This window comes from Podarcis muralis, chromosome 1, assembly GCF_964188315.1.
Source record: "Podarcis muralis chromosome 1, rPodMur119.hap1.1, whole genome shotgun sequence".
NCBI classification, from domain to species: domain Eukaryota; kingdom Metazoa; phylum Chordata; class Lepidosauria; order Squamata; family Lacertidae; genus Podarcis; species Podarcis muralis.
The window spans coordinates 122,972,664-122,999,690 of NC_135655.1; the positions used below are offsets into that span (position 1 = coordinate 122,972,664).

Below are 27,027 nucleotides of genomic sequence, written 5' to 3' on the forward strand. Positions count from 1 at the left end.
CCACGTGACCCGGAAGTGTCTGCGGACAGCGCTGGCCCCCGGCCTCTTGAGTGAGATGGGCGCACAACCCTAGAGTCTGTCAAGACTGGCCCGTATGGGCAGGGGTACCTTTACCTTTACCTAGGGCTATACAATAATCTACAGCCTGTGAAAGTGTGGAGGAGAGGACTGTTATTATGATGACTAATTTTCTTTTTAATTAAGATGTCAGTGTGCTTCTTATCAGGGACGCGGGTGGCGCTGTGGGTTAAACCACAGAGCCCAGGGCTTGCCAATCAGAAGGTCAGCGGTTCGAATCCCCGTGACGGGGTGAGCTCCCGTTGCTCGGTCCCTGCTCCTGCCAACCCATCAGTTTGAAAGCACATCAAAGTGCGAGTAGATAAATAGGTACCACTCCGGCGGGAAGGTAAACGGCGTTTCCGTGTGCTGCTCTGGTTTTCCCAGAAGCAGCTTAGTCATGCTGGCCACATGACCCAGAAAAACTGTCTGTGGACAAACATCGGCTCCCTCGGCCAGTAAAGCGAGATGAGCGCCGCAACCCCAGAGTTGTTCGCGACTGGACTTAACTGTCAGGGGTCCTTTACCTTTATGCTTCCTATTATGTTTTTATTATGTTTCTATTGTTGATGTTCTGTAATGTGTTTTTAATGTTGTTCACCGCCCTGGGATCTTTTGATAAGAAATTGGATAAATTTTGATAAAATAAATTGAATTATTATTATTATTGCTTTTTTCAGCTGGAACTCGCAAGAACTCAGTTCCAGAACATCTCAGGTGGATGCCATTGCCATTCTAAGAGAACAAGAGAGAAGTTCATGGTGGGTTCCGGCACCTCTTTTCCCAGAAAAATAGCACATTATTATTATTATTATTATTATTATTATTATTATTATTATTTGTGGGGATGGGTTATGGCATTCTTGGACTCTTCAGACACTTGTCCCTTCTTAAAGAAACGTCAAGTTTTCCGGGCTGAAACAATGGCTTCTGTTTCGTTTTGCATTGACTTAGGTACAGATGTCCCTTAATCTGTTCACAAGAAACATAAAAGTCCCTGAGTCATGATCAAGATATGAAGGAATGAGGCCACCTTACACTGAGCCAGGCCATTGGTCCATCCAACTTAGCATTCTCCAAGGCTTACTGAGGCTCACTGCATAATGCTAAAACTACGATATGCCGTTACATGCAAAGCAGGCCAATGAGAGGCAATATTGAGTTGACTCGTCATGTTGATAACTATTGACACCTGTTCCACCCTGACTTTCAAATTTGCAAAGATAATTGCAATCAGCACATTAATCACAATCTTCGCGATCACGGTATCTCCCCTGCTAGGCAAAGTATCAGTGCATTAATAATAATTTCACGAGTCTGAATTCACCCTTTCCCCTTGAATATTCAAGACTCGCAATCACTAGCTGAGCATAAGTCACGTTAGCCAAGCTACAGCGGTGTTCCTTTGTGTATCAAAAGCCCCAAAAAATGCCTGATCTTTCACAGCCTTTCGCAGATACAGTGGTACCTCAGGTTATAGATGCTTTAGGTTACAGGCGCTTCAGGTTACAGACTCTGCTAACCCAGAAATAGTACCTCGGATTGAGAACTTTGCTTCAGGATGAGAACAGAAATCGTGCTCCAGTGGTGCGGCAGAAGCAGCGGGAGGCCCCATTAGCTAAAGTGGTACCTCAGGTTAAGAACGGACTTCCGGAACAAATTAAGTACTTAACCCGAAGTATCACTGAATCTATCTATATCTATATCTATATCTATATCTATATCTATATCTATATCTATATCTATATCTATATCTTCCTAGAAAATATATTCATAAAGAAGCACACTGAAGCATGGGGCATGTATAGACAAGTTCATAGTCCAGCTGGGGAATCTTACTTACTGGAGGGGCTACAATTAAATCTGTAAAATCCTGCATTGAAACCAAAGCTAAACTTTGAAGTTGCTGGGTCATTAAAGTAGCAGCACAGTTGAAGAAGGCCTCTAATTTAGCACTGCTGGCATTTGTAGGCACTTGCTTTCGCTTATTGCCTTGGTAATAGATATTCTGCACTTCTGGAAACCACCTGAAAGGAAAAGGAAACGTTCAAAGTGAATCTCACCTGAACACACCTTTTAACACTATTTTTGGTATTGTTGACTAAATTGTTTCCGTCAGTATGACCTTTTTTCCCCACTAAAAGAAAAACAAGAACTTCCCATCTTATCTGCGGCACCGCAGGCCACGCAGAAGCATTCTCTTTTATAATGTCCCCTCAACAGGTTTCCCATGTTCTCCTAAGGCAGTGTTTCCCAACCTTGTGCCTCCAGCTGTTTTTGGACTACAATTCCCATCATCCCTTGCCACTGGTCTTGCTAGTCAGGGATGATGGGAGTTGTAGTTCAAAAACAGCTGGAGGCACAAGGTTGGGAAACACTGTCCTAAGGGTTCAAACGTCCTGTCTTGCAAAACCAGACAATAAAATATGAAGCATCAAATAGATGTGAGCTGCTTGACATCAGTGATGTCACGGGCACTAGCCAATAGGATCCCAATACCTTGGGAGTCGAACAGAATCCGTTCCGGAAGCCAAAATGTTCCAAAACCAAATTGAAGCTTCTGATTGGCTGCAGGAAGCTCCTGCAGCCAATCGGAAGCTGCGGAAGCCCCGTCAGACGATCAGCTTCCAAAAGAATGTTCAAAAACCAGAACACTCACTTCTGCGTTTCGATCGTTCGGGAGCCAAAATGTTCGAGAACTAGGCTGTTCGACTTGCAAGGTACGACTGTACAGTCATACAGCCACATTCCGCACAGCACTCCAAATGACAATAAACACGCTGGCTAAGAGAATAATCTTTCCCAACAAACGAAATATGGTGGGCTCTTCCATGAAAAAAACCACTGCAAACCCACCCACCCTCCCCCACTAAATAATATCATTGCAGATTAACAGGAAATTAAAATTAAAACAAAGAGAAGAATTAATTCCATTGGAATACACAAGAGTAGTGACAGGCTGATGTACACATATAGTATGCATACCTCTAGACAGTTCTATAGTATTCATATCAAAAACAGCATTTCAAGTACGACAGCAAACTCCATCCCTGAACAAGCAATCGAAAACGGAGTTGTGGCCAGCCCTTAAACCTGAGGCACATTATTTACAGAATACGCTTTGGTCTTACTTTTTAAAAAGAGCGTCTTTGGTAGCTTCCATATGCCTCACAACTATGTTCTGGAAGAATGAGAGCTCCATCGATTCCGAACGATTATGAAATGCTTCTTTATCAAATAAGCGCAAATTTCTGTAGGAGTCATGAAAACAATCTGGTAAACACCTTTTCCCAAGTCACTTGCCTCTGGTGTTTATAGCTTTAAACTTCAGTATAAACAACTTCAGTGTATATAGTATAAAGTAGTTCATAATATGGGACGCGGGTGGCGCTGTGGGTAAAAGCCTCAGTGCCTAGGACTTGCCGATCGAAAGGTTGGCGGTTCGAATCCCCGCGGCGGGGTGCGCTCCCGCTGCTCGGTCCCAGCGCCTGCCAACCTAGCAGTTTGAAAGCACCCCCGGGTGCAAGTAGATAAATAGGGACCGCTTACCAGCGGGAAGGTAAACGGCGTTTCCGTGTGCTGCGCTGGCTCGCCAGATGCAGCTTTGTCACGCTGGCCACGTGACCCGGAAGTGTCTGCGGACAGCGCTGGCCCCCGGCCTCTTGAGTGAGATGGGCGCACAACCCCAGAGTCTGTCAAGACTGGCCCGTACGGGCAGGGGTACCTTTACCTTTAGTTCATAGTATAAAGGCAGTTACTGTGTAATCTTATGGGCCCCCAGGGGCTGTAGGAGAAGTATACTGCCTTTATACTATGGACTGCGATTGCTTTTTCTGTTTACATTTTCAAATAATTAAATATGAAAACAGATTACAAGTGTATGAATGGAAGGTGCCTTAGTTTAACAGCTTATATACAATTTATGTACAATCCAGATTGTAGCACGGGTCTTCTGACTTGAAACAGTATGTTTCTCGATTTGAATCTAGACGGCTTCAAAATTCTTATGAATTCTTTTAAAGGCATCTGGATTCAAATAAAAGTAATCACATATCTTCAATAAAAGTTGATAACACACATGGTAATTAACGTAATAAGAAAACATAAGACTCAAAGGGGAGACAACAGAAAATTTACTTCACCATTTGCCTCCTATTTGGTGCAAGGGATAGGAAAAACACTAAAAACTCAAATTTCATTGGCTCTCCTGGGTAAAGTTTTTAAAAAATCAAGAATGAGCCACTCCCTGGGCTGCTTATACCAAGTGCAAAAGAAGACAACATGGTCCAAACACACTATTTCTCTTATTCCACAGGAACAAATATGTTCTTTAAGTAGAATCTACTTAAATCAGCCAAGTAGAAGGGGAAACTTGTAATTGGACAGCATAAATGGTCTCCTATATTTGTAAATCATTATTGTCTCGGGCAATTGTGTACATAAAAACATAAAAATATGTGTGATTTCAGAAAGGAAGGAAGGAAGGAATCACAGGTATTTTGCTCAGGGAATATAATTCATTTACAGGGGCGTCGAGTTGTCCCCCATATTGAGGGGGCAGAATACTGGGGGGGCTCAGCCCCCTACCCACAAATATTGAGGGGGTTGAAGCCCCTTCCGTCCCCTATAGTTGGCTCTGCTGATCTTTTATTAATGAGGGGAATGAAACAAAGAATGTCAGGACCACAAGGTAGTAATTCTCAACTTTTCAATTACATTTGGCGGAGAACAAACCCACTGGATCCTGAAGAATAATTCCCAGAGCAACAATTTTGCCTGTGCAAAACGAAATTAATCAGATTTCATATCTTTAAAAGAAAATTAGCTGCCTATTATTTAAAAGCAGATTATCTTTTTGGACTAGCTGACATGTCAAATTAAAATTTATTAAACTATCTGATGAGCTGTCAGGTACTTCTCTGCCGCCTGAAAACATAGCAAGAACGAACAACTCAATTAAAACTTCCCCGATAAAGGTAACTATCTGGTGACTTAAGAGAACAAAACTAAGCATGACAAAGCAACAGTTTAAAGGATATATTTTTTCTTGTCTTTTCTTTTACCACAATATATATTTATTAATGAAATAATCTGAGCTTCAGGGATGAAAATATTCCATCTGGGAATTGGCTCAACAGCTGATTTAAATGAAAAATGGTAACATTTGTGACCTTGCTCTGTCAGGACAGAAACCTTATTCTAATTAGGCACAACTCTAGAAATGTTTTAAAGATAATGTGCTCTGACAACAATTAGTTCCTCCAGGGCTCTTGCTGTCAGAATGAGGCCCTGCCACAACAGAACAATCAAATTTCGTCTTATTTCCCTTCATACCGACAGCCCAGGGTGAACATTTTCAGCTATTAGTTTAGCTTTAGTTCTTTTTGAATTTATTATTTTTATTACTTGCCGATGTTCAAAATTAAGCAGCTGAACCTCTGATTACTAAGCACCATGGGATGAGACTGGTCATTTGTGCGATCATCATGTTTTGCAGTTTGAGGCAATGAATAAACAATATTCAACAGAATAAAGTATGGTATAAGAAAAATAACAGAGGATTAAAAAAAAATAGACAGTGAACGAAGCGGAAACTTTTAAGCATCTTGCTAGTTTAAACTTGTTGTCTGCCTTCCTTACAACATCCACAAGTGAAGTATTTCAAATTAAGAGGAGATCCAAGGGGCAAATACTTAATGCAGAAATGTGCATAACTAAGTACTAAATGTTTGTCTTTTTAAAGCAGATTTGGAGCACTGTAATTTTGAGTGATGGGTGGAAGAGCGCTTAGCCATTTCGCTGCCAGCCATATTTCTGCTCACTATCCTCCCAGCAAGCTATTTTTTAAGCTGTGGAGTTCCAGAAGCACAATTACTCAACTATGATATTTGCTTATAGTAGCCTTGGGCTGCTTTTCAGAGACTTGGAATTGTAGAACTGTAACGTGGAAAAACAGAAACTAGCTCCTGGATGCATGATCAATACTGCTGCAATAGATGTTGATGTGACAGTCGCACATGCCTGTTGACTTGCGACCGGGACTAGGGGCCTCTGTTGTACACAGAGAAGACAAATGTCCATTTGCGGGTACAGTTTGCAAACATGACTTCAGCAGTGTGCTGCTGGCACCAACAACACACCTTCAAAGGACCTTGCTCTCAGTGATGATCAGGTGAGTGGTGCATAGAACAAGCGCCTTGGAGGTTGTCTCCTGGTGTCGTAAGTAGGTAGGACCTAGGATTGCACCCTTAGGATTTTGTTTTGAGGGTGAAGCCTAAGGGGTTAGTCCAAAAGCTTTACACAAAGGGTGGCTTTGGGGGAGAGCCCCAAAAGAGAAAAAAGTGGAGACATGCAAGGGGTCTGTGAAGAAATAAATAAATAAATAAATAAATAAATAAATAAATAAATAAAAATAATAATAATAATAATAGAAGAAGAAGAAGAAGAGTTTGGATTTGGTATCCCGCTTTATCACCACCTGAAGGAGTCTCAAAGCAGCTAACATTCTCCTTTCCCTTCCTCCCCCACAACAAACACTCTGTGAGGTGAGTGGGGCTGAGAGACTTCAGAGAAGTGTGACTGGCCCAAGGTCACCCAGCAGCTGCATGTGGAGGAGCGGGGACGCAGACCCGGTTCCCCAGATTACGAGTCTACCGCTCTTAACCACTACACCACACTGGCTCTCTAAGAATAATAATAATCTATTTATACCCTGTCCATCTGGCTGGGTTTCCCCAGCCACTCTGGGCAGCTCCCAACAGAAAAATAAAAACACAAGAAAACATCAAACATTACAAGCTTCCCTAAACAGGGCTGCCTTCAGATGTCTTCTAAAAGTCAGATAGTTCTTTATTTCCTTGACATCTGATGGGAGGGCGTTCCACAGGGCGGGCGCCACTACCGAGAAGGCCCTCTACCTGGTTCCCTGTAACCTCATTTTTCGCAGTGAGGGAACCACCAGAAGGCCCTCAGACCTGGACCTTAGGCTAAACAAGGGGAGTGGAGACGCTCCTTCGGGTATACTGGGCCGAGGCCTTGGGTACAAGGAGTAGAAAAGCAACAGAGGCACAGCATTTTTTTCTGCTTCTCCGACTTTGGGAAACTTTTACTTACACATCTGTAAACACATTTTACACATTTGAATTCTGCCTGATCTTTTATTTTCTTCTCTCCCCTCCCCCTCCCCTTTTATGAAGATCACCCACTCTGAGACCCCAAAGCTAATTCTCCCCTGACCTCCTCGCTGGCCCAAGTAGGACCAATTCAGCCAGCTAGCCCTGGGGATCTAATTGATTTTTGAATTTAGAATTTTATTGTTATTCATGTTTCTATACTGTATTTTATGCTGCTTTTATAATTAAGTGTTTTACAGTGTTTTAAATTTGTTGTTAGCCTCCCTGAGCCCGGTTTTTGAACCGGGAAGGGCGGAGTATAAATAAAAAATTATTAATATTATTATTTATTATGACATTTACATTGACAGAAGTGCAACATCTATGCATTCAAAACACTGCTTACTTAAAAGATGTCTGCCAGAGATCCAGAACAGCCAACATGGTGGGATTCATCGCGTACAAATGCTCATTTATATAGGCACGAGCTGCCAGGTAGGACTTGTTCCAAGGTTTGGGCACTATCTCCATCCTATAAACAAAAAGGGGAAAAAACCTCACAAATTAGTAACACTGAGATCCCAAGAGATACATGGAGTACAGATATACCTGTGCCGCATTATTGAATTTTTCAAAAAGTAAAAGACAAACCCAATTTTACCAGCTTGTCAGAAATTAAAAATACACCTTTGGGGAAATATATCAAAATTAAATAGGGTGGTGGTGAAGATTTTCTTCTGAGTTTGGAAATTCTTTTACTAAGCCAAAATCCCTTGTGAATGCCTAGGCTTTATCAAATTAATTAGCCGTATGCATACAATTTAGGTAGCTAATTAACCAATTGGAAGTACACTTAGAACTACTAAGTGTACACACAGGCAAGGAAGTGAGTTTCTCAGAGGCACAAAATCTGCTGCTGAGCATGACGCTTTCTCCCAAATGCCTATAGACTCTATAGGATCCCCATTGAACACAATGGAACTTCTGCTGCGGGTCTTTGGCTGGATGCGCACAGTGTTGGTTTCATTGCAAGGCACCCCGCCGTTACTTAGTTACAATAATTCAGTGTTTGTTTATATATGTTTTTTCCCTATAAGGTGGAGCAGGCCCAAAGTGATTCGCAATAAATAAGAATAAGAATAAGAATAAGAATAAGAATAAGAATAAGAATAAGAATAAGAATAAGAATAATTTATTATTTATACCCCGCCCATCTGGCTGGCTTTCCCCAGCCACTCTGGGCGGCTTCCAACAGAACACTAAAATACAATAACCTATTAAACATTAACAGCTTCCCTAAACAGGGCTGCCTTCAGGTGTCTTCTTAAAGTTTGGTAGTTGTTTTTCTCTTTGACATCTGGTGGGAGGGCGTTCCACAGGGTGGGTGCCACTACCGAGAAGGCCCTCTGCCTAAACATTCAACCAATATCAAAACGCAGCATCACATTTTGACACAATTAGAAAGCGTGTCAACAAGCTATCATAAAATAGAACCATCAGTTCAATAAACCTATGGGAACCTAAAATCAATATTATAGATGGAGACCATTAACCCATTCTTATTTAATGCACACAAAGCAAGATCAACATTAACAGAGTAAAAATTGCAGGGAGAGTGGAAGGAAGGAAGGAAGGAAGGAAGGAAGGAAGGAAGGAAGGAAGGAAGGAAGGAAGCTAGTTAAGCCTAACCCTTGCACCTTGTGGTATTGCTGTCCTCCAAGGTACCACAGCCATCTGGTTTACCTCCACCAGGTAGGCCAAAACTGTGGGAACCTTTTGGGGAAAAATGTATTTCTGAAGTTTGGTGGCTCATAACACCACTTTATTTTGGAGCAATACCATAACATTATATATCAATGGAAAGATAATTTAATGAAGAATGTAATGCAGCAAAGTTTGTTCAATTATCTATATTCCATCAAAAGTTATAGGCAAATAACCAGAAAAAGGAAGCACAACTTTCAGGATATGCCGTAGCTTTCCTTCATTTGAATGTAGCCAATGAGCAGGAGCATTTAGAGAGCCAATCAGGTGTTATCAAACCTTTTCCAAAAGGTTTCCACAATTTTGGCCACTAGTGTAGTTAGGAGTCTTGGGGATGGGTTATTATTTTTTTCCCCAGTAGGCTAGCTGTTCGCAGCACAACCCTCAACTTCATCCAAGGAGTCCCTGGCAAAGGAGCATGCTGGGCAGAATTAGCAAAAGCATGTCCTCTTCCCCAGCTGTTCCAGATGTCCTGGCCACTAATGCTGGTCCTACTACACTCCAAAGGGCAGATGCCCACCTGTTCCTCCTGATGGAGCATCTATTAGGTCTGTTCCACATGTCTAGGCTACCTGTGAGAGAGCTGATTTGGCAAGGACAGCAGAGGTATTGGACGCCATTGGGCCCTGAAAGCATCACTTCCTGGGTGTGTCCATGTTTGTACCTTCTTTGCAAGAAATCCTGGTGCTGTTTACACAGCCAGACCATCCACTTCGAACACGAAGCATAATGAAAGTGCCGTTGTACTTTTTCTTATGCATTAACCTGACAGCTTGCAGCACCCATGCTTTAGCTTGCAAAATGTGTTTCTCATAAGTCTGTCTTATTTTGTGGCAGCAACTCTTATTCAATACTTAGCACTAAATAAGGGGGGGGGTGTTTTTTGTGGTCAATAGCTTTAGGACTTCTCTTGTAATAATAGCACAATGCTTCATTTACAGGCATTTGTAAGCCAACATCAATTGTGTCGCATAATCATTTCAATAGAAAGTTGTATGATAAGAGCTATATTATTGTTTTCTACAAGTTTACATAACAGTAAAACAGTGACTTTGTGTTTGGTGTCCAATAACGCTGTAGGTAGCCCCCCAGAGTGGCTGGGGAAACCCAGCCAGATGGGCAGGGTATAAATAATATGTTGTTGTTGTTGTTGTTGTTGTTGTTGTTGTTGTTGTTGTTGTTGTTGTTGTTTTGCTGCCATGTTCTGCTCTGAAGTTTAGTGACACTGCAACAGCATTTACATTTAAAAAAAATAATACAGTGGTACCTCGCAAGACGAATGCCTCGCAAGACAAAAAACTCGCAAGACGAAAGGGTTTTTGGTTTTTTGAGTTGCTTCGCAAGACGATTTTCCCTATGGGCTTGCTTCGCAAGACGGAAACGTCTTGCAAGTTTGTTTCCTTTTTCTTAAAACCGTTAATACAGTTGTGACTTGACTTTGAGGAGCAACTCATAGCATGCGGTGTGGTAGCCTTTTTTGAGGTTTTTGAAGACTTTGGTATTTTTGAAGCTTTTCCAAAACTTTCCCGAAACCGTGCTTCGCAAGACGAAAAAAATCGCGGAATGAATTAATTTTGTCTTGCGAGGCACCACTGTACAGTTTTGTGTCCCCAGATCTGAAAAACATTAAAACTTAATGTGCAGCATGCTCAGTGCAGGGCAGAACGAGGAGAACACCACAATATTTTATTTTGTTTAAAAGGCACATAAAGTTCTTCATTGCTTACAAATGTATGAACTAGGGTGATCATGAGATCCATAAATTTGATGGCAAAGGAGGAGCAATGTGTCGTAGAAAAGTCAGTAGAAAGGTCAACTACAAATTAACCCATGGACTAAACAAAATCTGCGACAGGAGCAGGGGTCAATATGTAACTCAGCTAGGAATCGCAACAGCTCCACTACAGAAATCCACATGCTCAACTGGACTGTTGTTGCACATTCTAAGACCTACTCAGAGTGTGGAATCAATTGGCGTAGCCGGGGGGGCAGGGGGTCAGCTGTCTTTGTAAATCAATACAAATCAATACAAATCTGAGATTCAGCCCCCCTAGCAAAAGCTTGCCAAAACAAAAATCCTGACTACGCCCGTGGTGGAATCCTGCATTTCATTCATTACAAAGGTTTGCACTTCAGGCACTGCTACTGTTAGACAAACATCTGGTCTAACCCCATCTTTTGCATCATTCTTTTACGTTTACCTATTTACGGGCTGAAGCTCTACGTAAACGCATTGCACAACAGCTAGAAACCAGGAAGCAGAGCATTCTGCATTTCCATATAGGGTAGGGGGGAGCCCTCTGTTCATTGGGGTGTTAGAGCACATCTTTTGCCCAACCCCTGGTACATAGCTGTCAACCGTCCCTTCTTTGGCGGGAAACTCCCTTATCCCAGCGCCGTGTCCCGCTGCTGTCCCTTATTGATGCTATCCCTTAAATTTCCTGGGTTTCAAAGGAAGCAGCTCCTCTCCCTCCCTCCTTGCCAGCCAGTGAGGCTCCAGCTGTGTTGCTTGGCTGCATTGCTCACCCAATAAGGAGTCTAAGAACGACTGGGGGGGGTGGAGCTTGCATGCCTTGTGCCGATCAAATTGGCCACGTTGCCTGGGGACTCGCCTTTGCTCAGCGCTTCCCAACGGAAAGATGACGGTGATTTTCCTTGCTGCATCCCCTTTGCCGGGTTGCTGCGCTGTGGGAACCACCGCTTGAGGCTTCGTTTGGCTGCTGGCTGGGCTTTCTGCCTTTGGCTTAGAGGGGCTCAGAAGCTGAACATACCTGTGCCTGGAAAATCCCTTATTTGGGCTGCTGATCCCTTATTTTCAAATCTGTAAGTTGACAGCTATGCCCTGGAATCTCCAGCTAGAAGGTAGGAATGACCTGTCTGAAACCTTGGAGAGCTCTTGCCAAGAAGGATAGATATCATCACTGCACCAATGGGGTCTGACTCATTTAAAGAGCGCGATCCCATGCATAGAAGTAGAACCATTGTGGGGAAATGTGAATTACTCCCAGGTTAAGATTGCACAGGAACTGCATTCTAAGGCAGCTTCAGGCATTTTGCCTGTTACAGTTTCTAGGCAAAAGTTTTGAAGTAGCGTTTCCTTACTCTTCACGATGAGGTGGAAGAACTTGCTTCTTGTCTTCCTCCTTTTCTCTGGGGTCTCTCAAAACAAAGTCAACTAAAAGGAGACATGAAAAACAGAGCAGAACACAAATAATCTCAGCAAAACAGGGGAAGGACTGTGACAAAGAAGCCGAACCAATTATTTCTAAAAGACTTCAAGGGTGTTATGCAGGAGTAACCGAAGGCAACGTGGATCAAAGTCATTTGATTTAAGAATGCTTTGCAAAACAAAACAAAATAAGTGTACATAAAAAGGCTGAAGCAGCAGAAAATTAAAAGCAGCTGGGAAATAAAAACCCTCACAGTGCATTCTTATGCATGTTTACTTAGAAATAAGTCTCATAGTGTTTAGTGAGGCTTACATCGTAATAAGTGTGTTTAGGACTACGGCCAAAGAAGAACTATGGAGACCAGGCTTCTATGCCCAGAATGGATGGAAAGCTTTTCCAAGAGGAATCCTGTTTGTTTAAACCTCTCAGACAGAATTTATGTGTGCTTTCCAGAACAATTTATCCAGCAACAATGCATTGGGAATGAACAGTGGCACACGCTATTCTGCTTACGGCAGAGATGGAGAACCTGCGGACTTTCAGATGTTGATGGATTCCATCAGCCCCAGAAAGCATAGCCAATGGTCAGGGTGAAGGAAGGTGAGGACCGGTGACCTCACCTAGGCCCGAAGTCACCCCCCACCCAAGCAGGCTCAAAGCTTCTCAAAGCTTTTCAAAATCATTTTCTCAGCAGCTAAGCATCAGAAACATTCCGCTTGCTGTAACTAAAAAGATTGCAACAAGGTAGAGAACAGAGCCCATTGTCTTCTCAGGCCTTTCTCAGAACCACATTGCAACTTGCTTTCTCTCCGGGAACCATGCCAAAGCACAAGAATGAAACAACGGGAACACTCTGAAAACCCCCTCACCCCCTTTCCTGCCAAGAGTCCACAATAGTTCCAAGACAGCTTTCTGTACATGCTCAGGAACCTCAACATGGGGCAGGACTCCTGAGGGAGGAGAAAGGAGGAGGGAACTGGAAGGGTAGATATGCTTGTGCACATGATGGTGAACTCGTGCATGCTTTTGTGGACTATCACACTTGCTCCTTCTACCAGTTCATGGATGGTAGAAATAAAGCTTTTTCTCCGAAACTATTCCTTGAGTGTCTGTTGACTCCCACTTCCCTTTCCCAGGCGCAATATTTTTCCCACCCGAGGGCAAAGCCTCATAAGGCTACAAGGGGTGATGATGTGAGCTACAGCCCAGCAACACCTAAAGGACCAGAGTTTCCAAGCATCACTCATTTACAGATAGCATTCTGCAACAGAAGTAGCTCCCCTACGGTGGAACGCTCACTCCAGAGAGACAAACCCAGCATCATCATTATTGACTTTTAGGCACCAGGCAAAGACTTTTACCCAAGCATTTGGCTCTTAATTTGAGTCCTATTATGGGATGATGGTACCCTAGTCTGCATCGGTGTTCATCTTTTAGTAGGGTGGAATAAGACTTGTCCTTTTCTACGATACTGGGATGAGCCCTTTTAATAATAATAATAATAATAATAATAATAATAATAATAATAATAATAATAATAATAATTTTATTTATACCCCGCCCTTCCCACCAAGGCCGGGCTCAGAGCGGCTAACAACCAATAATAAAAGCAAGTTAAATGAATACAACTTAAAAACAATATTAAAATACAACATTAAAATATTGAAACATTAAAGTATTAAAATGCAGCCTCATCACAGGAGGAGAAAGGAAAAAGAAAAAAGAAAGAGGGGGAGGGAATCAAATTGGCTCCAAGCCAAAGGCCAGGCGGAACAACTCTGTCTTACAGGCCCTGCGGAAAGAAATCAGATCCTGCAGGGCCCTGGTCTCATGAGGCAGAGCGTTCCACCAGGCCGGAGCCAGTGTTGAAAAGGCCCTGGCTCTGGTTGAGGCTAATCTAACTTCCTTAGGGCCCAGGACCTCTAGGGTGTTGCTATTTATGGACCTTGAGGCTCTCCGTGGGGCATACCGGGAGAGGCGGTCCCGTAGGTACGAGGGTCCTAGGGCCGTGAAGGGCTTTGAAGGTCAAAACCAGCCAATAATGTTTTTTATATTTTTCCAATAGCGTTAAAAAAATTTAAATCGTGTATGCTTTTACAACAGTGAGTTGCTTTGAGTCATTTTACGGCGTAAGTGACAAATAAAGGCAGCAAACAGTAACAACACAGAGGCTTTCAAACTTTCTCTGTGCTGCTGATGGGGTTGTCTGGGGGCTCAACAGGCCTGGCGACCTCCCCCTGTAAACAGAGGGCAGCGTTCGCCTAACAAACCCCATCAGCAGAAGCCCTTTTCTCTTTCCCCCAATGCTGGCCCAAATTGGCTCTGGGGGATGACCTGGAGACCCTCAAAAACATGGCAAGGGGCAGGATCTTTCCATCTTGCACAGGCAGAACGACTGGAAGAGTACAAAACTGAATCTTACCCAGGATGTGCTCCTTAGAACAAAGAGCACTTAGAACACGGTGGGCAGGATGCAACTGAGCCACATCACTTGCAAAATGGGGTTTTGCACCCTCTCTCCCCTCCCACCATGTGTACCCAAAATTGGCTCTGGGAGGTTCAGGAGAATCCCAGAACAGTGCACAGCAGGAGGAGGTGGGGACTGTTCCACCCAGCAAGCCAAAATGCTTGCATTACCTCGGGTTAAGTACTTAATTTGTTCCGGAGGTCCGTTCTTAACCTGAAACTGTTCTTAACCTGAAGCACCACTTTAGCTAATGGGGCCTCCCACTGCCAACACGCTACTGGAGCATGATTTCTGTTCTCATCCTGAAGCAAAGTTCTTAACCCGAGGTACTATTTCTGGGTTAGCGGAGTCTCTAACCTGAAGTGTCTGTAACCTGAAGCGTATGTAACCTGAGGTACCACTGTACTGTAATAGTGTGATGCTGAGTTCCTCCCCATGTTCCCAGAATCCTCTGCTGTGTGCAGGGTTACCTCCTCAAAGATGTTGCTCTAGAAACAGTTTCTCCTTGACCACAGCCAGGCCTGTAGGGCCTCACCATTAGGATCTAATGGCATAAGCTGCCCAGAATGGCTGTGGAAACCCAGCCTGATGGGTGGGGTAATAATAATAATAATAATAATAATAATAATAATAATAATAATAATAAATAATAATAATATCATCATCATCTCACCGTATTCTGCATTTTGGACAGGAAGTGGTGGTAAACTGCTTCAGGGACATTTGTCCATCATTGCTTATCTTTTCATTAAGAAAGCTCTGGTATATTTCCCAGTAAACCTCTAGGCTCCTCTAGAGCAGTGTTTCCCAACCTTGGGCCTCCAGCTGTTTTTGAACTACAATTCCCATCATCCCTGACCACTGGTCTTGCTAGCTAGGGATGATGGGAGTTGTAGTCCAAAAACAGCTGGAGGTCCAAGGTTGGGAAACACTGCTCTAGAGCACAGTATGGACAACATATGGGCTAAAAATGCACCTATGCTGAAACAGTACTCAAGACTGACCTTCTCCAGCAAATATCCCATTTGACATTACCTATCGCTTTCTTCACACTGAGAAGATAGTCCTCTCTCATTTCATCGGAGAGGGCATAGATACTTTCGCTGAGCACTTTCAAATGTTGTGGCACGAGTGCCAAGACATGCTCCAGCCAGGAGTCCTCCATTGGGGCCACGTGTTCCGTATCTATCCCGTGGCGAATGTAATAGTAATATTTCTGCAAAGTCAGAACATCACAGGAGATTCAGACCAGAACATGCTATGAAAAAGCAAAGCTATTTCTGGCATTTATGGATGCATGAGTTCCCTCCCAAAATCCCCCCCACACACACACACACTTTAAACATATGTGAAACATATGTGAATGTGCTAACTACAATTAACCTGTGTGTGCGCGACTGCTTGGTATTTATTTGCACTAGGCTTTCCACTTCCCCTTGCTTTCTGTTTCAAACTTATAACCTCTAACACAGAGCCTGTGGAAGGGACTCCAACTCTCTAGCTCAGGCTTCCTCAATCTCAGCCCTCCAGATGTTTTGAGACTACAATTCCCATCATCCCTAACCACTGGTCCTGCTAGCTAGGGATCATGGGAGTTGTAGGCCAAAAACATCTGGAGGGCCGAGGTTGAGGAAGCCTGCTCTAGCTGCTGGAGACGTGACAGGGATAATGCTCCCCTAAAATATATGTTTGTACAACATCCTACACTGAATATTTTTGAGGAGAAGGAAAGAGAGACGGTCTACAAGACTGTATGGAACAATCTTAAATTTGCATTAATTTAATTATACATCCAACACATGGAATCTAACAAAGGGACAATATGAATGGACTCTCTGGGCTACAGCAAAAAGACTGGTATTGATTAACTGGAAGAATAATGCAGCTCCCTTTAATGATTGGATTGACAATACGTACAAACTCACTGCACATGAACAAGTTGTGTACAAATGTAGACTTGCCATGGACAAATTTAACAACATTTGAAATTACTTTTTATACATACCATATTAGGTTAAGGTCTGGTTAACTACAATAACAATTTCCCCCCTTTTGTGTAAAGTACACAATATCTTTTTGTTGTTGTTGTTGTTCTGTTTTGTTTTCTACATGGGCACCATTTATTGTTCCTTCTTTCTGAGTCCTATCCCACTCTTTTTGTGTCTTCCCGCTGTGGTGGGACGGTAAACGGCGTTTCCGTGCACTCTGGCACTCGTCACAGTGTCCCGTTGCAACAATAGTGGTTTAGTCATTCTGGCCACATGACCCGGAAAGCTGTTTGTGGACAAACGCCGGCTCCCTCATCCTGAAAGCGAGATGAGCGCCGCAACCCTATAGTCCGCTTTGACTGGACTTTACCATCCAGGGGACCTCTACCTTTACCTTTTACCTTACTCTGTGCACTTGTAATTTTGGGTTTTTTATTTTTCAATAAAGAATATAAAATAAAACAAAAAAACACCAGCAGCCCCAGCCAGCATGGCTGAAAGTTTGGAACGATGGGAGTTTGCCCATCCACAAGCCACATGGAGGGGCCACAGCCTCCTTCTGAAGTCACTGAAAACCCCCAAGGAGGATCATCAGCAGTGTATGAGTGGACGCCGTTCACCTGAGCCTCTTACCACCTTGCCCTGCCCCATCCCTGCCACAGCTGGGAGCAGCAACATTGATGAGAGAGCACCACTGCCTCTCTGGCCCCCAGCATCACTGCTGCAGTCCTAATGTTTCAATCCTGCTTCCCCTCCCCTTGATAAACATTCAAATCAAAGAGTCATTGTCTTGTTTACCAAAATGTCTTTTTCTATGCCCTCTGTTGCCCCGGGTTTTGCTTCTTCTATGGAAAGCTGCTGCTCCTCAGTAAGATCCGGCTGCCTAACGAAAACAAACACGACAATTCGATCACAATGGTTTTCAAACTCCGGTTGGCAAATTAGTCCTGATCTCAGTTAAGTCAGTTAAGCAAGGGGATTTGCTTAGCCTGCTACTGCTGGGCAGGAAGGTCTGTTTTTTCCGACTTTCTCAAAACTGACCTTTTTTCTTTTGGTGGTCATCCTTTTTTGGAAAAAATAAATGTATATTTGCACATTCAAAAAGAGGAAAGAACTTTTCTAAAAAATAAAATTACACAGAAGCTCACATGATGATGTTAACAAGAGCACTTCTGAAATTTTCCCGGTCCTTTTTGCCACCAGGTTTAGCTTTAGAAGTCGACGGTCCGGCACTCAAATCACTGGCTGGAGGAGGTTCCTGTGCTTTTCGCTTCTGAGCCCTCTGAGCCAGATATTCTCCTAGGGGAGGAAAGGAAGATATTGTGTGGTACCAGCTCAAATCCACATAGAATTGTGGAGTTGGAAGGGATAGCTCAGTCTGTAGGGAATGAGACTCTTAATCTCAGGGCTGTGGGTTCAAGTCCTGTGTTGGGCAAAAGATTCCTGCACTGCTGAACTAGATGACCCTTGTGGTCCCTTCCAACTATATGATCCTATGATACAAGAAGCACCTCCCTTTCTTAGCTATGAAGGGATCATCTGATCCGACCCCCTGCAATGCAGGAATATGCAGCTCTCCCAAACAGGGATCAAACCTGCAACCTTGGCGTTATCAGCACCACGCTCTAACCAACTGAGCTACCCAGCGTGTGACACCAAAGCTCTGCAGAATCAGCTCCTGCCTCTCCCAAAAGAGAGCTAAGAGCCTCTTGCCGATCAGAAGGTCGGTGGTTCGAATCCCCATGACGGGGGGAGCTCCCATTGCTCGGTCCCTGCTCCTGCCAACCTAGCAGTTCGAAAGCATGTCAAGTGCAAGTAGATAAATAGGTACCACTCCAGTGGGTAGGTAAACAGCGTTTCCGTGTGCTGCTTTGGTTCACCAGAAGCGGCTTAGTCATGCTGGCCACGTGACCCAGAAGCTGTACGCCGGCTCCCTCGGCCAATAAAGCGAGATGAGCGCTGCAACCCCAGAGTCGTCCGCAACTGGACCTAATGCCAGGGGTCCCTTGACCTTTTACCTTTATATTAGGGCTGGTTCACACATGTATTTTCATTCCCTGGTGGCTGCAGCTCCAAGTAACCACCAAAATACAGGATTGGGCCATCACAAACCTATCACCACAGACAACCCTTTCTAATCACCTCGTCGTACTTCAAATACAATACCTTTATACTAGGTCTGTTGATATGCCACAGCCAGTCACAAGGGATGGATGCATCTGAGGAAAGAAGCCCTTACTTGTGCAATGTGTTTTAATTAATTAATTGAGCTACCTTTTGCTGGAAAAGCTATCAACTTATGTTGAGATAGTGTCAGGGATCGTGCTGAGGAGGGCTGCACTGAGGAAGAATGGTGGGAGCCAGCCCCTGATCCTGATCCTGATCCTGAATCTTCCCAGGAGCAGGAGGACAGTATAGATCTGGAACAGCGGTTTGCAGAGGGATATAGTTCAGAAGGCAGAAGCTGGGAAATACCGGATGGGGAACAGCTGGGAGAAGAAACACTGGGAGAGAGAGAGTTAACAGATTCACAATCTCTGGACAGCATTCCTCCGCTCTCCCCAAGGTCAAGAAGAGCTCAGAAAGTGTCAGAACAGAAAGCACAGAGGGGACAAGCTCAGATTACAAGACGTAGGAGGGACGTGGATTAATAGGGATGGAAGAGGGTGTAATCCTTAACTGAGAGCACCGCCATTTCTGGGAGATGTGTTCTTTGTTCCCTCACTGTGATTATTAAAGTTTCTAACAGGCGTGCCTGGCGTGCTCTGGTGCATGGGGTCAAGAAGAGTCGGACGCGACTAAACAACTAAACAACAACTAGTAAGAAGCCTCTTTTTCCTTTGTTCTGCTTATCTACTGCCAGGTGGGGAGGAAGTCAATTCCCTGAAGCCTGACAGCTAGTTCATATATCGTGTGCATATATCAAGTGTGCCCTACATGCAGTCATTTCACAAGCTAGCAGGGTTTACACTGAGGTTGATTCAGTTTTCATTTTGGCCATAAACTAAAAGAGAAATGCAAAAATACAATCCAGTAAATGATCGATAGAACACCCACATATCTTCCAGGTTATTACAATGGGCAAAAAACAATGCATGCCTAGTGATATAACCATTTTCATCTGTACACAAGCATCCAGCTTTATGCTTACCAGGTGTCACCTCGTTTCTTATCATAAACTCCTCTGGAACATGTGCCTCTTCCTCTCCCCGCAGGTGGAACGAAGGGGGATTCTGATGCCATATCGGCTTACAGTTTATCTGAAACATTTAATTTCTCATTTGTAGAAAGATGCCAGCAACTATATCCTGACAGTCCTTAATGCCATTTGTAAGCCATTTCAAAGAAATTAATTCAACGATATCAGTAAACAGGCAAATGAAAAATAAAAATTTGCAAATAAAATATAATCCATTTGCAAACAAACATGCAACTAATTCAATTGTCTGGATAACCACTGCATTTTGGACAGGGATGTGCATTCAGATACGCACTTGCCTTGACAAACAATACAGGAAAGGATGCACAGATCTCTCTTGCTGGATGTGTGGATCTCTTTCCCGATCTAGAAATCAGTTTATGGTTACAGTACGGGATCTGTACTCCTGAAATTGCTGTCCAGCAACTACAACCCTGTATTTGATGCTGCTGCCCGGGAAAGGGACAATAGCAGCAGATGCAAATATCTGCCTTGTGTAGACAAAGGCAGCACTCAGTGCCACTACTCACAGATCTACTACGTGAGTGGTGATCCATGCACAGACAGCCATACACACAGAAGCAAGGCAGTTGCAGCCCCTGAACTTCCTTTCTAATAGATGTGAATGGCACCTTGCTATCTTTCAATGGAAATGAAAGCCAAAACCATTATGAGTGGTTATGCCATGTATTTCACTACAGGGACACATGAGTTTTGCTGCTCATGGCTGTATCTGGATCAAAGGCACTGCCACAACCTTCAGCAGAATCAGGGTATTCATAAAGCTCACTGGGAGAATTTGGGCCTGCCAGCATCTTTCTCAGACTAGCCTACCTCACAGGGATGCTGTAAAGATAAAAGGGAAGGGGGCTATGTATACTGCCTTGAGCTCCTTGGGGGAAAGGGAGGGTATAAATGCAATAAGTGGATAAACTATTCAAAATATATGCTTGTACGCATTTGCTATTCAGCAGAATTTTCTCTCCAAAGGCATGCTTAAAAATGTTTAGCAAAGCAAAAATTACCTTATCCACCAGTGGTAAGAATTTTGCTATAGGCTTCTCCAATTTCCCTTTGTTGGGGGGCTTGGGCTGCAAGGGAGTGAAAACAGTAGGCAAAAAAAGACATGTATACTTTTAATATGAAACTTTAAAAACGTTTTTACAGCTGCAGTCCTAATCGCATTTACAAGGAGCAAGCCCTGTACAGGACTGCAGGGCTTGATTCCGAATAAACATGCCTAAGCTTAGGTTCTTGCTCGTTTATTGCAGTACACTGTCATCTTTTTTTCTCAGCATTCAACAGCTACACGCACACCAGTATATATTTCTCCCATTAACGTTAGCAGAGCATTTGAAAGAAACACATTCAATTGAAGGATGGAAGCGCTGCTGCTGCATCAGTTTCACTAAAACGAATGAGCTTGCACAAGAACTGCGGCTGCATCCATTTCGCTCCACTGAAAATGCCCCACAGTCTAAGAGGCAACGGCTCACTCCTGAGTACTCCCAGGACCCAGGTGGCACTGTGTCTAAACTACTGACCGACTCTGGGGTTGCGGCGCTCATCTCGCTTTATTGGCCGAGGGAGCCAGCGTACAGCTTCTGGGTCATGTGGCCAGCATGACTAAGCCGCTTCTGGTGAACCAGGGCAGCGCATGGAAACGCCGTTTACCTTCCCGCCTATTTATCTACTTACACTTTGACATGCTTTCGAACTGCTAGGTTGGCAGGAGCAGGGACAGAGCAACGGGAGCTCACCCCATCACGGGGATTCGAACCACCGACCTTCTGATTGGCAAGTCCTAGGCTCTGTGGTTTAACACACAGCGCCACCCGCATCCCTTGAGACTCCTTAGGGTAGTGATAAAGCGGGATATCAAATCCAAACCTCCTCCTCCTCCTCCTTCTTCTTCTTTGCCCCAGCTCCTGCCAACCTAGCAGTTCAAAAGCACGCCAGTGCAAGTAGATAAATAGGTACCACTGCAGCGGGAAGGTAAACGGCGTTCCCATGCGCTATGGCACTCATCATGGTGTTCCGTTGCACCAGAAGCGGTTTAGTCATGCTGGCCACATGACCCACAAACCTGTCTGTGGACAAACGCCGGCTCCCTCATCCTGAAAGCAAGATGAGCGCCGCAACCCCATAGTCGCCTTTGACTGGACCAGGGATCCTTTATTCCCTGATTGTTAGGAGCTACAAATTCACCTTTCTCTGGATTTTGAGCTAACCAACTGAAAGACGACCCAGTCACCAAATCAAACCATTATCTCTCAAACTGTTTCACAGACACATCTCCTGGAATCAAAGAGGAACATTTCCAAAATGGTGTAATGGGTGCATTTCAAAAACAATGCAACACATACCCAAAGCTGCCACCACCACAATGCCCAGGGATGCATGCTTGATGTGAGCTGGTTTTCCCATTCAGTTCAGTGGAACAGAATTCCATTGCACTGTGCAGCCTTGCACTGGCAGAATACTTTAGCTGGATACCACCCACAGAAATTAAGCCTCTGAAGTTTTCACATCATTTAATCTCCATAGCTATATATATATATATATATAAAAAGCTTTACCTGCTAAATATTTACACCGTGGGGTGATGTTTGCAGGCACCAGAGCAGCATCACTGGACTGGAGCAGAAAATTGTTATAGAAATACCAAATGCATTATTGGAAAGAGCATCCAGCTTTCAACAGCTTTGTTCCCTCAAGGTATAACCTATTCTATACAGTGGTACCTTGGTTCTCAAACGCCTTGGTTAACAAATGCCGAAAACCCAGAAGTAAGTGTTCTGCCAACAAAGGTCCGTATAGTTAAAGCCATGGTTTTCCCAGTAGTGATGTATGGAAGTGAGAGCTGGACCATAAAGAAGGCTGATCGCCGAAGAATTGATGCTTTTGAATTATGGTGCTGGAGGAGACTCTTGAGAGTCCCATGGACTGCAAGAAGATCAAACCTATCCATTCTGAAGGAAATCAGCCCTGAGTGCTCACTGGAAGGACAGATCCTGAAGATGAGGCTCCAATACTTTGGCTACCTCATGAGAAGAGAAGATTCCCTGGAAAAGACCCTGATGTTGGGAAAGATGGAGGGCACAAGGAGAAGGGGATGGCAGAGAACGTGATGGTTGGACAGTGTTCTTGAAGCTACCAGCATGAGTTTGACCAAACTGCAGGAGGCAGTGGAAGACAGGAGGGCCTGGCGTGCTCTGGTCCATGGGGTCACGAAGAGTCGGACACGACTAAACGACTAAACAACAAAAGTGTTCTGGTTTCCAAACGTTTTCTGGAAGCCAAACATCCGATGTGGCTGTTAGCTATTCTTTCTGGGGCGACTGCACCAATCAGAAGCCACGCCTTGGTTTTCGAACATTTCGGAAGTCAAAGGGACTTCTGGAATGGATTAAGTTTGGCGCATTTGTTTTTGCTATTTATTTTGCGTTTTTGTTTTTGAGGCTTTTCCGGTTAATTTGTTGTTGTGACTGTGTGGAACCCAGTTCAGCTACTGACTGACTGACTGACTGACTGTGTCACTGTGGAAATGGATAAAAGCCCCCCATCCAAACAATGACTATCATCAGTGTATGTAAGAAAAAATAACAATTTTAATTTTCATCATCTACAATACTGTCTTATTTATTTTACAGTACAGTACACTGTTTATTGCTTTCATTTTATGGATCAATGGTCTCATTGGATAGTAAAATTGCTGTTTTAGGGGTTGTTTTTAAAAGTCTGGAACGGATTAATCCGTTTTGCATTACTTTCTGTGGGAAAGCACACCTTGGTTTTGGAACGCTTTGGTTTTGGAATGGACCTCCAGAACGGATTAAGTTTGAGAACCAAGGTACCACTGTATTCTATATTTATGCAATCCATGATTTTGGAAGAAATTGTGAGCCGAAGTTTCCTAACTCTGCCTACCTACCTACCTACCTACCTACCTATTTATTTATTTATTTTTGCAAAAGAATCTGCTTCCTCTCTTATTGGAAATGCTTCTAGGGGAAAAAGCGCTGCCACTTTAAGATGTTGTGAGAACACCAGCCCCCACCCCACCCCAAAAAAATACAAACTGTCTGCTTAAGTTTATTTTTCAAAAACTAATTTAAAAATTATATGAACAGCTGCAAGGAGGATTACATCCCTTTTAAATGCCTGACTTTGAAGAGCTTGGGCTGCATTTTTGTTTTCCTAGAGGATGTCATCCTGCAATCAACTTTCCGCTAATGAGATGAATATATTAAAGTCTCCTTCAACAAATATGGCTACACCACCTGCTCCTTCCTCAAACGGCATGGATGTTTAAGTAAATGTCAGGGGGGGGGAGGCATTTTGAAAAAAAGAAAGCTTATGCCGTCTATTTGCTTTATACTAAATAGCAAAAAGAGAGAGAGAGAGAGAGTTCCATCAACTTCGGGGGGGGGGGGACACACAACCTCCTATTCTAGAGTAACAGTAAGTGGCAAGCCTTACTTGTTTAAATAAATTTCTCTAACCAAGCTAGTGAAAGAACGCCCCCTACTGCTGAAAACAATGATGCGCAGATATTTTTGTCCACTGGTCCACCACAGACAGGTCTTGTGCAAAATCATTTCCTCTTATCATCTCTCCTTATTTGATTTCTGCGTACATCAGATGTTAATTCCTGACCAACTAATCTCTCTGCCTTACCTTGAGAAACATGTACGGTATACACGATGCATGGTTATTATCTCAGTAGGTCTACAATTTACTTCAAGGTGACATGATCTGGCATAGTCCCAAGATGTTTCAATTTGTTACCTGTCATTCATCCGCACATTAACAACAATTGAAAAAGATTACAGTCACAGGACTGTTGACCAGGAATTATAAATAGTCTGGAATCTCCAGTTTAATAAATCTGTGGCTAAGACTGAGTTCTACAACTGACTTTTTAAAACAACACTTTAAAAATCTGCTTTTGCTTTTTTTTATAAAGGAGCCTGATTGGGGTACGTGTTAATATTAGTGCAGCCTCTTTGCATTTTTGTAGACCAAAACGCCTCATGTTCTGAAGAGTTTCACCACCCATTGCTAATGACTCTTTCTTCACCTCCAAGCAAGAGTTTCTTGGTAGCTCTGCCAACCTCAGAAATTAGAGGAATGGCAGCTTAAGAGGGCCTTCTCTGTAGCAGCCCCTAAATTCTCCTGCAACGTCTGTCATGTGTCAAAAATGCACCCCTGGCCTTTTGACGGTTAAGGTACTGGGACTCACCCCCTTCTGTTTTGGTTACTCTACAATGTGCTGCTTTTGCTTGGAATTGTTTTCCTTGTTTTTCCTGGTATATTTAAACTTATTTACTCCTTTTGGATTGCATGATTTGATTGTGTGTAACCTGTCCTGGGACTTAACAGTGAAGGGTGAGTAAGAAATCACTTGAATGAATGAATAACTAAGACTCCGCACCAAGCCAAGCATAGCCCACCCCACCCCCTCTACATATTGTGGTCTGCCTGCTGTACACTGCCCTTCATCCATAGATCTCAGGGCGGTTTACAGCATAAAAATACAAGATAAAAACACATATGAGCATACTAAATAATAATAATGATATCAGTGACCTGCAAACCACAGAGCCTAGGGCTTGCTGATCGGAAGGTTGGCGGTTCGAATCCCCGCGACGGGGTGAGCTCTCGTTGTTCGGTCCCTGCTCCTGCCCACCTAGCAGTTCGGAAGCACACCAGTGCAAGTAGATAAATAGGTACCGCTCCAGCGGGAAGGTAAACGGTGCTTCCGTGTGCTGCTCTGGTTTGCCAGAAGCGGCTTAGTCATGCTGGCCACATGAACTGGAAAAACTGTCTGCAGAAAACGTTGACTCCCTCGGCCAGTAAAGCGAGATGAGTGCCGCAACCCCAGAGTCGTTCATGACTGGACTTAACTGTCAGGGGTCCTTTACCTTTACCTTTAATATAGACCCTCCAAGTGTCCCTATTTTCCAGTCCCGGATTCATCTATTTAATTTATTTATTGAGCTTATATACCGCCCTATACCCGGAAGTTCTCAGGCCGGTTCACAGAACAAAATCAAAATACAAAACCACAAAATAAACAATCAAAATTTTAAAAAACAAGAACAGCCCAATAACACATCGGAGAAATGTCGGGTGCTTTGCTCATAGCGGAAGGGAATGAGTTTGCCTGGGGGAAAGTGAGCAAGGAACGGGGAGAAAAGCTAGTTGCGAAGTTCAAGAGAGACGCCGAAAAGCAGCCAAGTTTTAAAAAACTTTTAAATGACAAGCGGTGCCTCCTTTTTTGTGGCTCTTGGAGATCACGCGCGAGCAGTGACCCTGCTGGCCAGGATCGACATTGGAAGCACTTCGAAGAGGGGGTTTCCATGTGATTTTGGGGGGGAGGCGAAGCAGCACTGGGGGGAAAGAGGGAAAGCTGAATTGTAATTAAAAAACACACAAACAATCACACAAAAAATACTTTTCCATCCCTCACCTGCTCGCTACTCATGGCTGGGTAGCCAGCTGCTTGCCCCTACGCTGAATACAACGGGAGTGGGTGTTTTTGGGGGGGCTGCGGGGGCGCCTCCCGCTCATCCGCGCGTCTCCCTGCTCTCGGTTCCCCTGCGGGGATGTTGTGCTGAGCAGGGAAACCCCGTCGCCTAGCAACGCCTCCGACTCAAACCGCGCTTTCCCCCCTTTCTTTCCTTCGCGAGCGAATGAGAGAGCGGAATCTCAACATTCCAGTCGCCGAAGCAGCGAACCCGAAGTTCCCATTGGATCAGAGGGAGAGAGAGGCGTGTCCCCCCGAGTGAAAGTTCTGCGAAGACAAAGAGCTGCCCCGCTTTTGCTTTTGCGAAAACGACCACCGCGAGTTGGACTCCAACTCCCATTAGCGCTCTGGGTCAGACTGGGTGATGGGAGTTGTTGGGCTGGTGATCTTGGGCGGACGCTGGATTGTTGTCTTCCAAAGCAAGGACTCTGTTCCGAACTTAAAAATTGGAAAATAAAAGAGGTTCAAAGACTCTCTCAAGGCAAATACAGTGGTACCTCGGGTTAAGTACTTAATTCGTTCCGGAGGTCCGTTCTTAACCTGAAACTGTTCTTAACCTGACGAACCACTTTAGCTAATGGGGCCTCCCGCAGCCGCTGTGCCAACGGAGCACGATTTCTGTTCTCATCCTGAAGCAAAGTTTTTAACCCGAGGTAATATTTCTGGGTTAGCGGAGTCTGTAACCTGAAGCATCTGTAACCTGAAGCGTATGTAACCTGAGGTAAAGGTAACAGGACC

At 44.0% G+C, this 27,027-nt stretch overlaps 1 protein-coding gene and 1 non-coding gene across 2 annotated transcripts in view; both read right to left on the bottom strand.

Moving 5' to 3' along the window:
- Window positions 1-26,369, bottom strand: part of DNAH7 (dynein axonemal heavy chain 7) — a 155,821-nt gene extending 129,452 nt beyond the window's left edge. Inside the window, exons 1-10 of the mRNA XM_077917415.1 lie at window positions 26,233-26,369; window positions 20,783-20,848; window positions 19,710-19,818; window positions 17,707-17,857; window positions 17,357-17,441; window positions 15,606-15,786; window positions 12,036-12,108; window positions 7,576-7,701; window positions 3,189-3,308; window positions 1,901-2,084 (exon numbers count right to left, since the gene is read on the bottom strand). Of these exons, the coding sequence (XP_077773541.1) occupies window positions 1,901-2,084; window positions 3,189-3,308; window positions 7,576-7,701; window positions 12,036-12,108; window positions 15,606-15,786; window positions 17,357-17,441; window positions 17,707-17,857; window positions 19,710-19,818; window positions 20,783-20,848; window positions 26,233-26,247 (1,110 nt within the window). The 5' untranslated portion in view covers window positions 26,248-26,369. The remainder of the gene's footprint in view (window positions 1-1,900; window positions 2,085-3,188; window positions 3,309-7,575; window positions 7,702-12,035; window positions 12,109-15,605; window positions 15,787-17,356; window positions 17,442-17,706; window positions 17,858-19,709; window positions 19,819-20,782; window positions 20,849-26,232) is intronic.
- TRNAI-GAU (transfer RNA isoleucine (anticodon GAU)) lies at window positions 18,133-18,206 on the bottom strand. The gene has a single exon. It is a non-coding gene; the product is annotated as a tRNA-Ile (tRNA).
- Window positions 26,370-27,027: the final 658 nt, after the last annotated feature.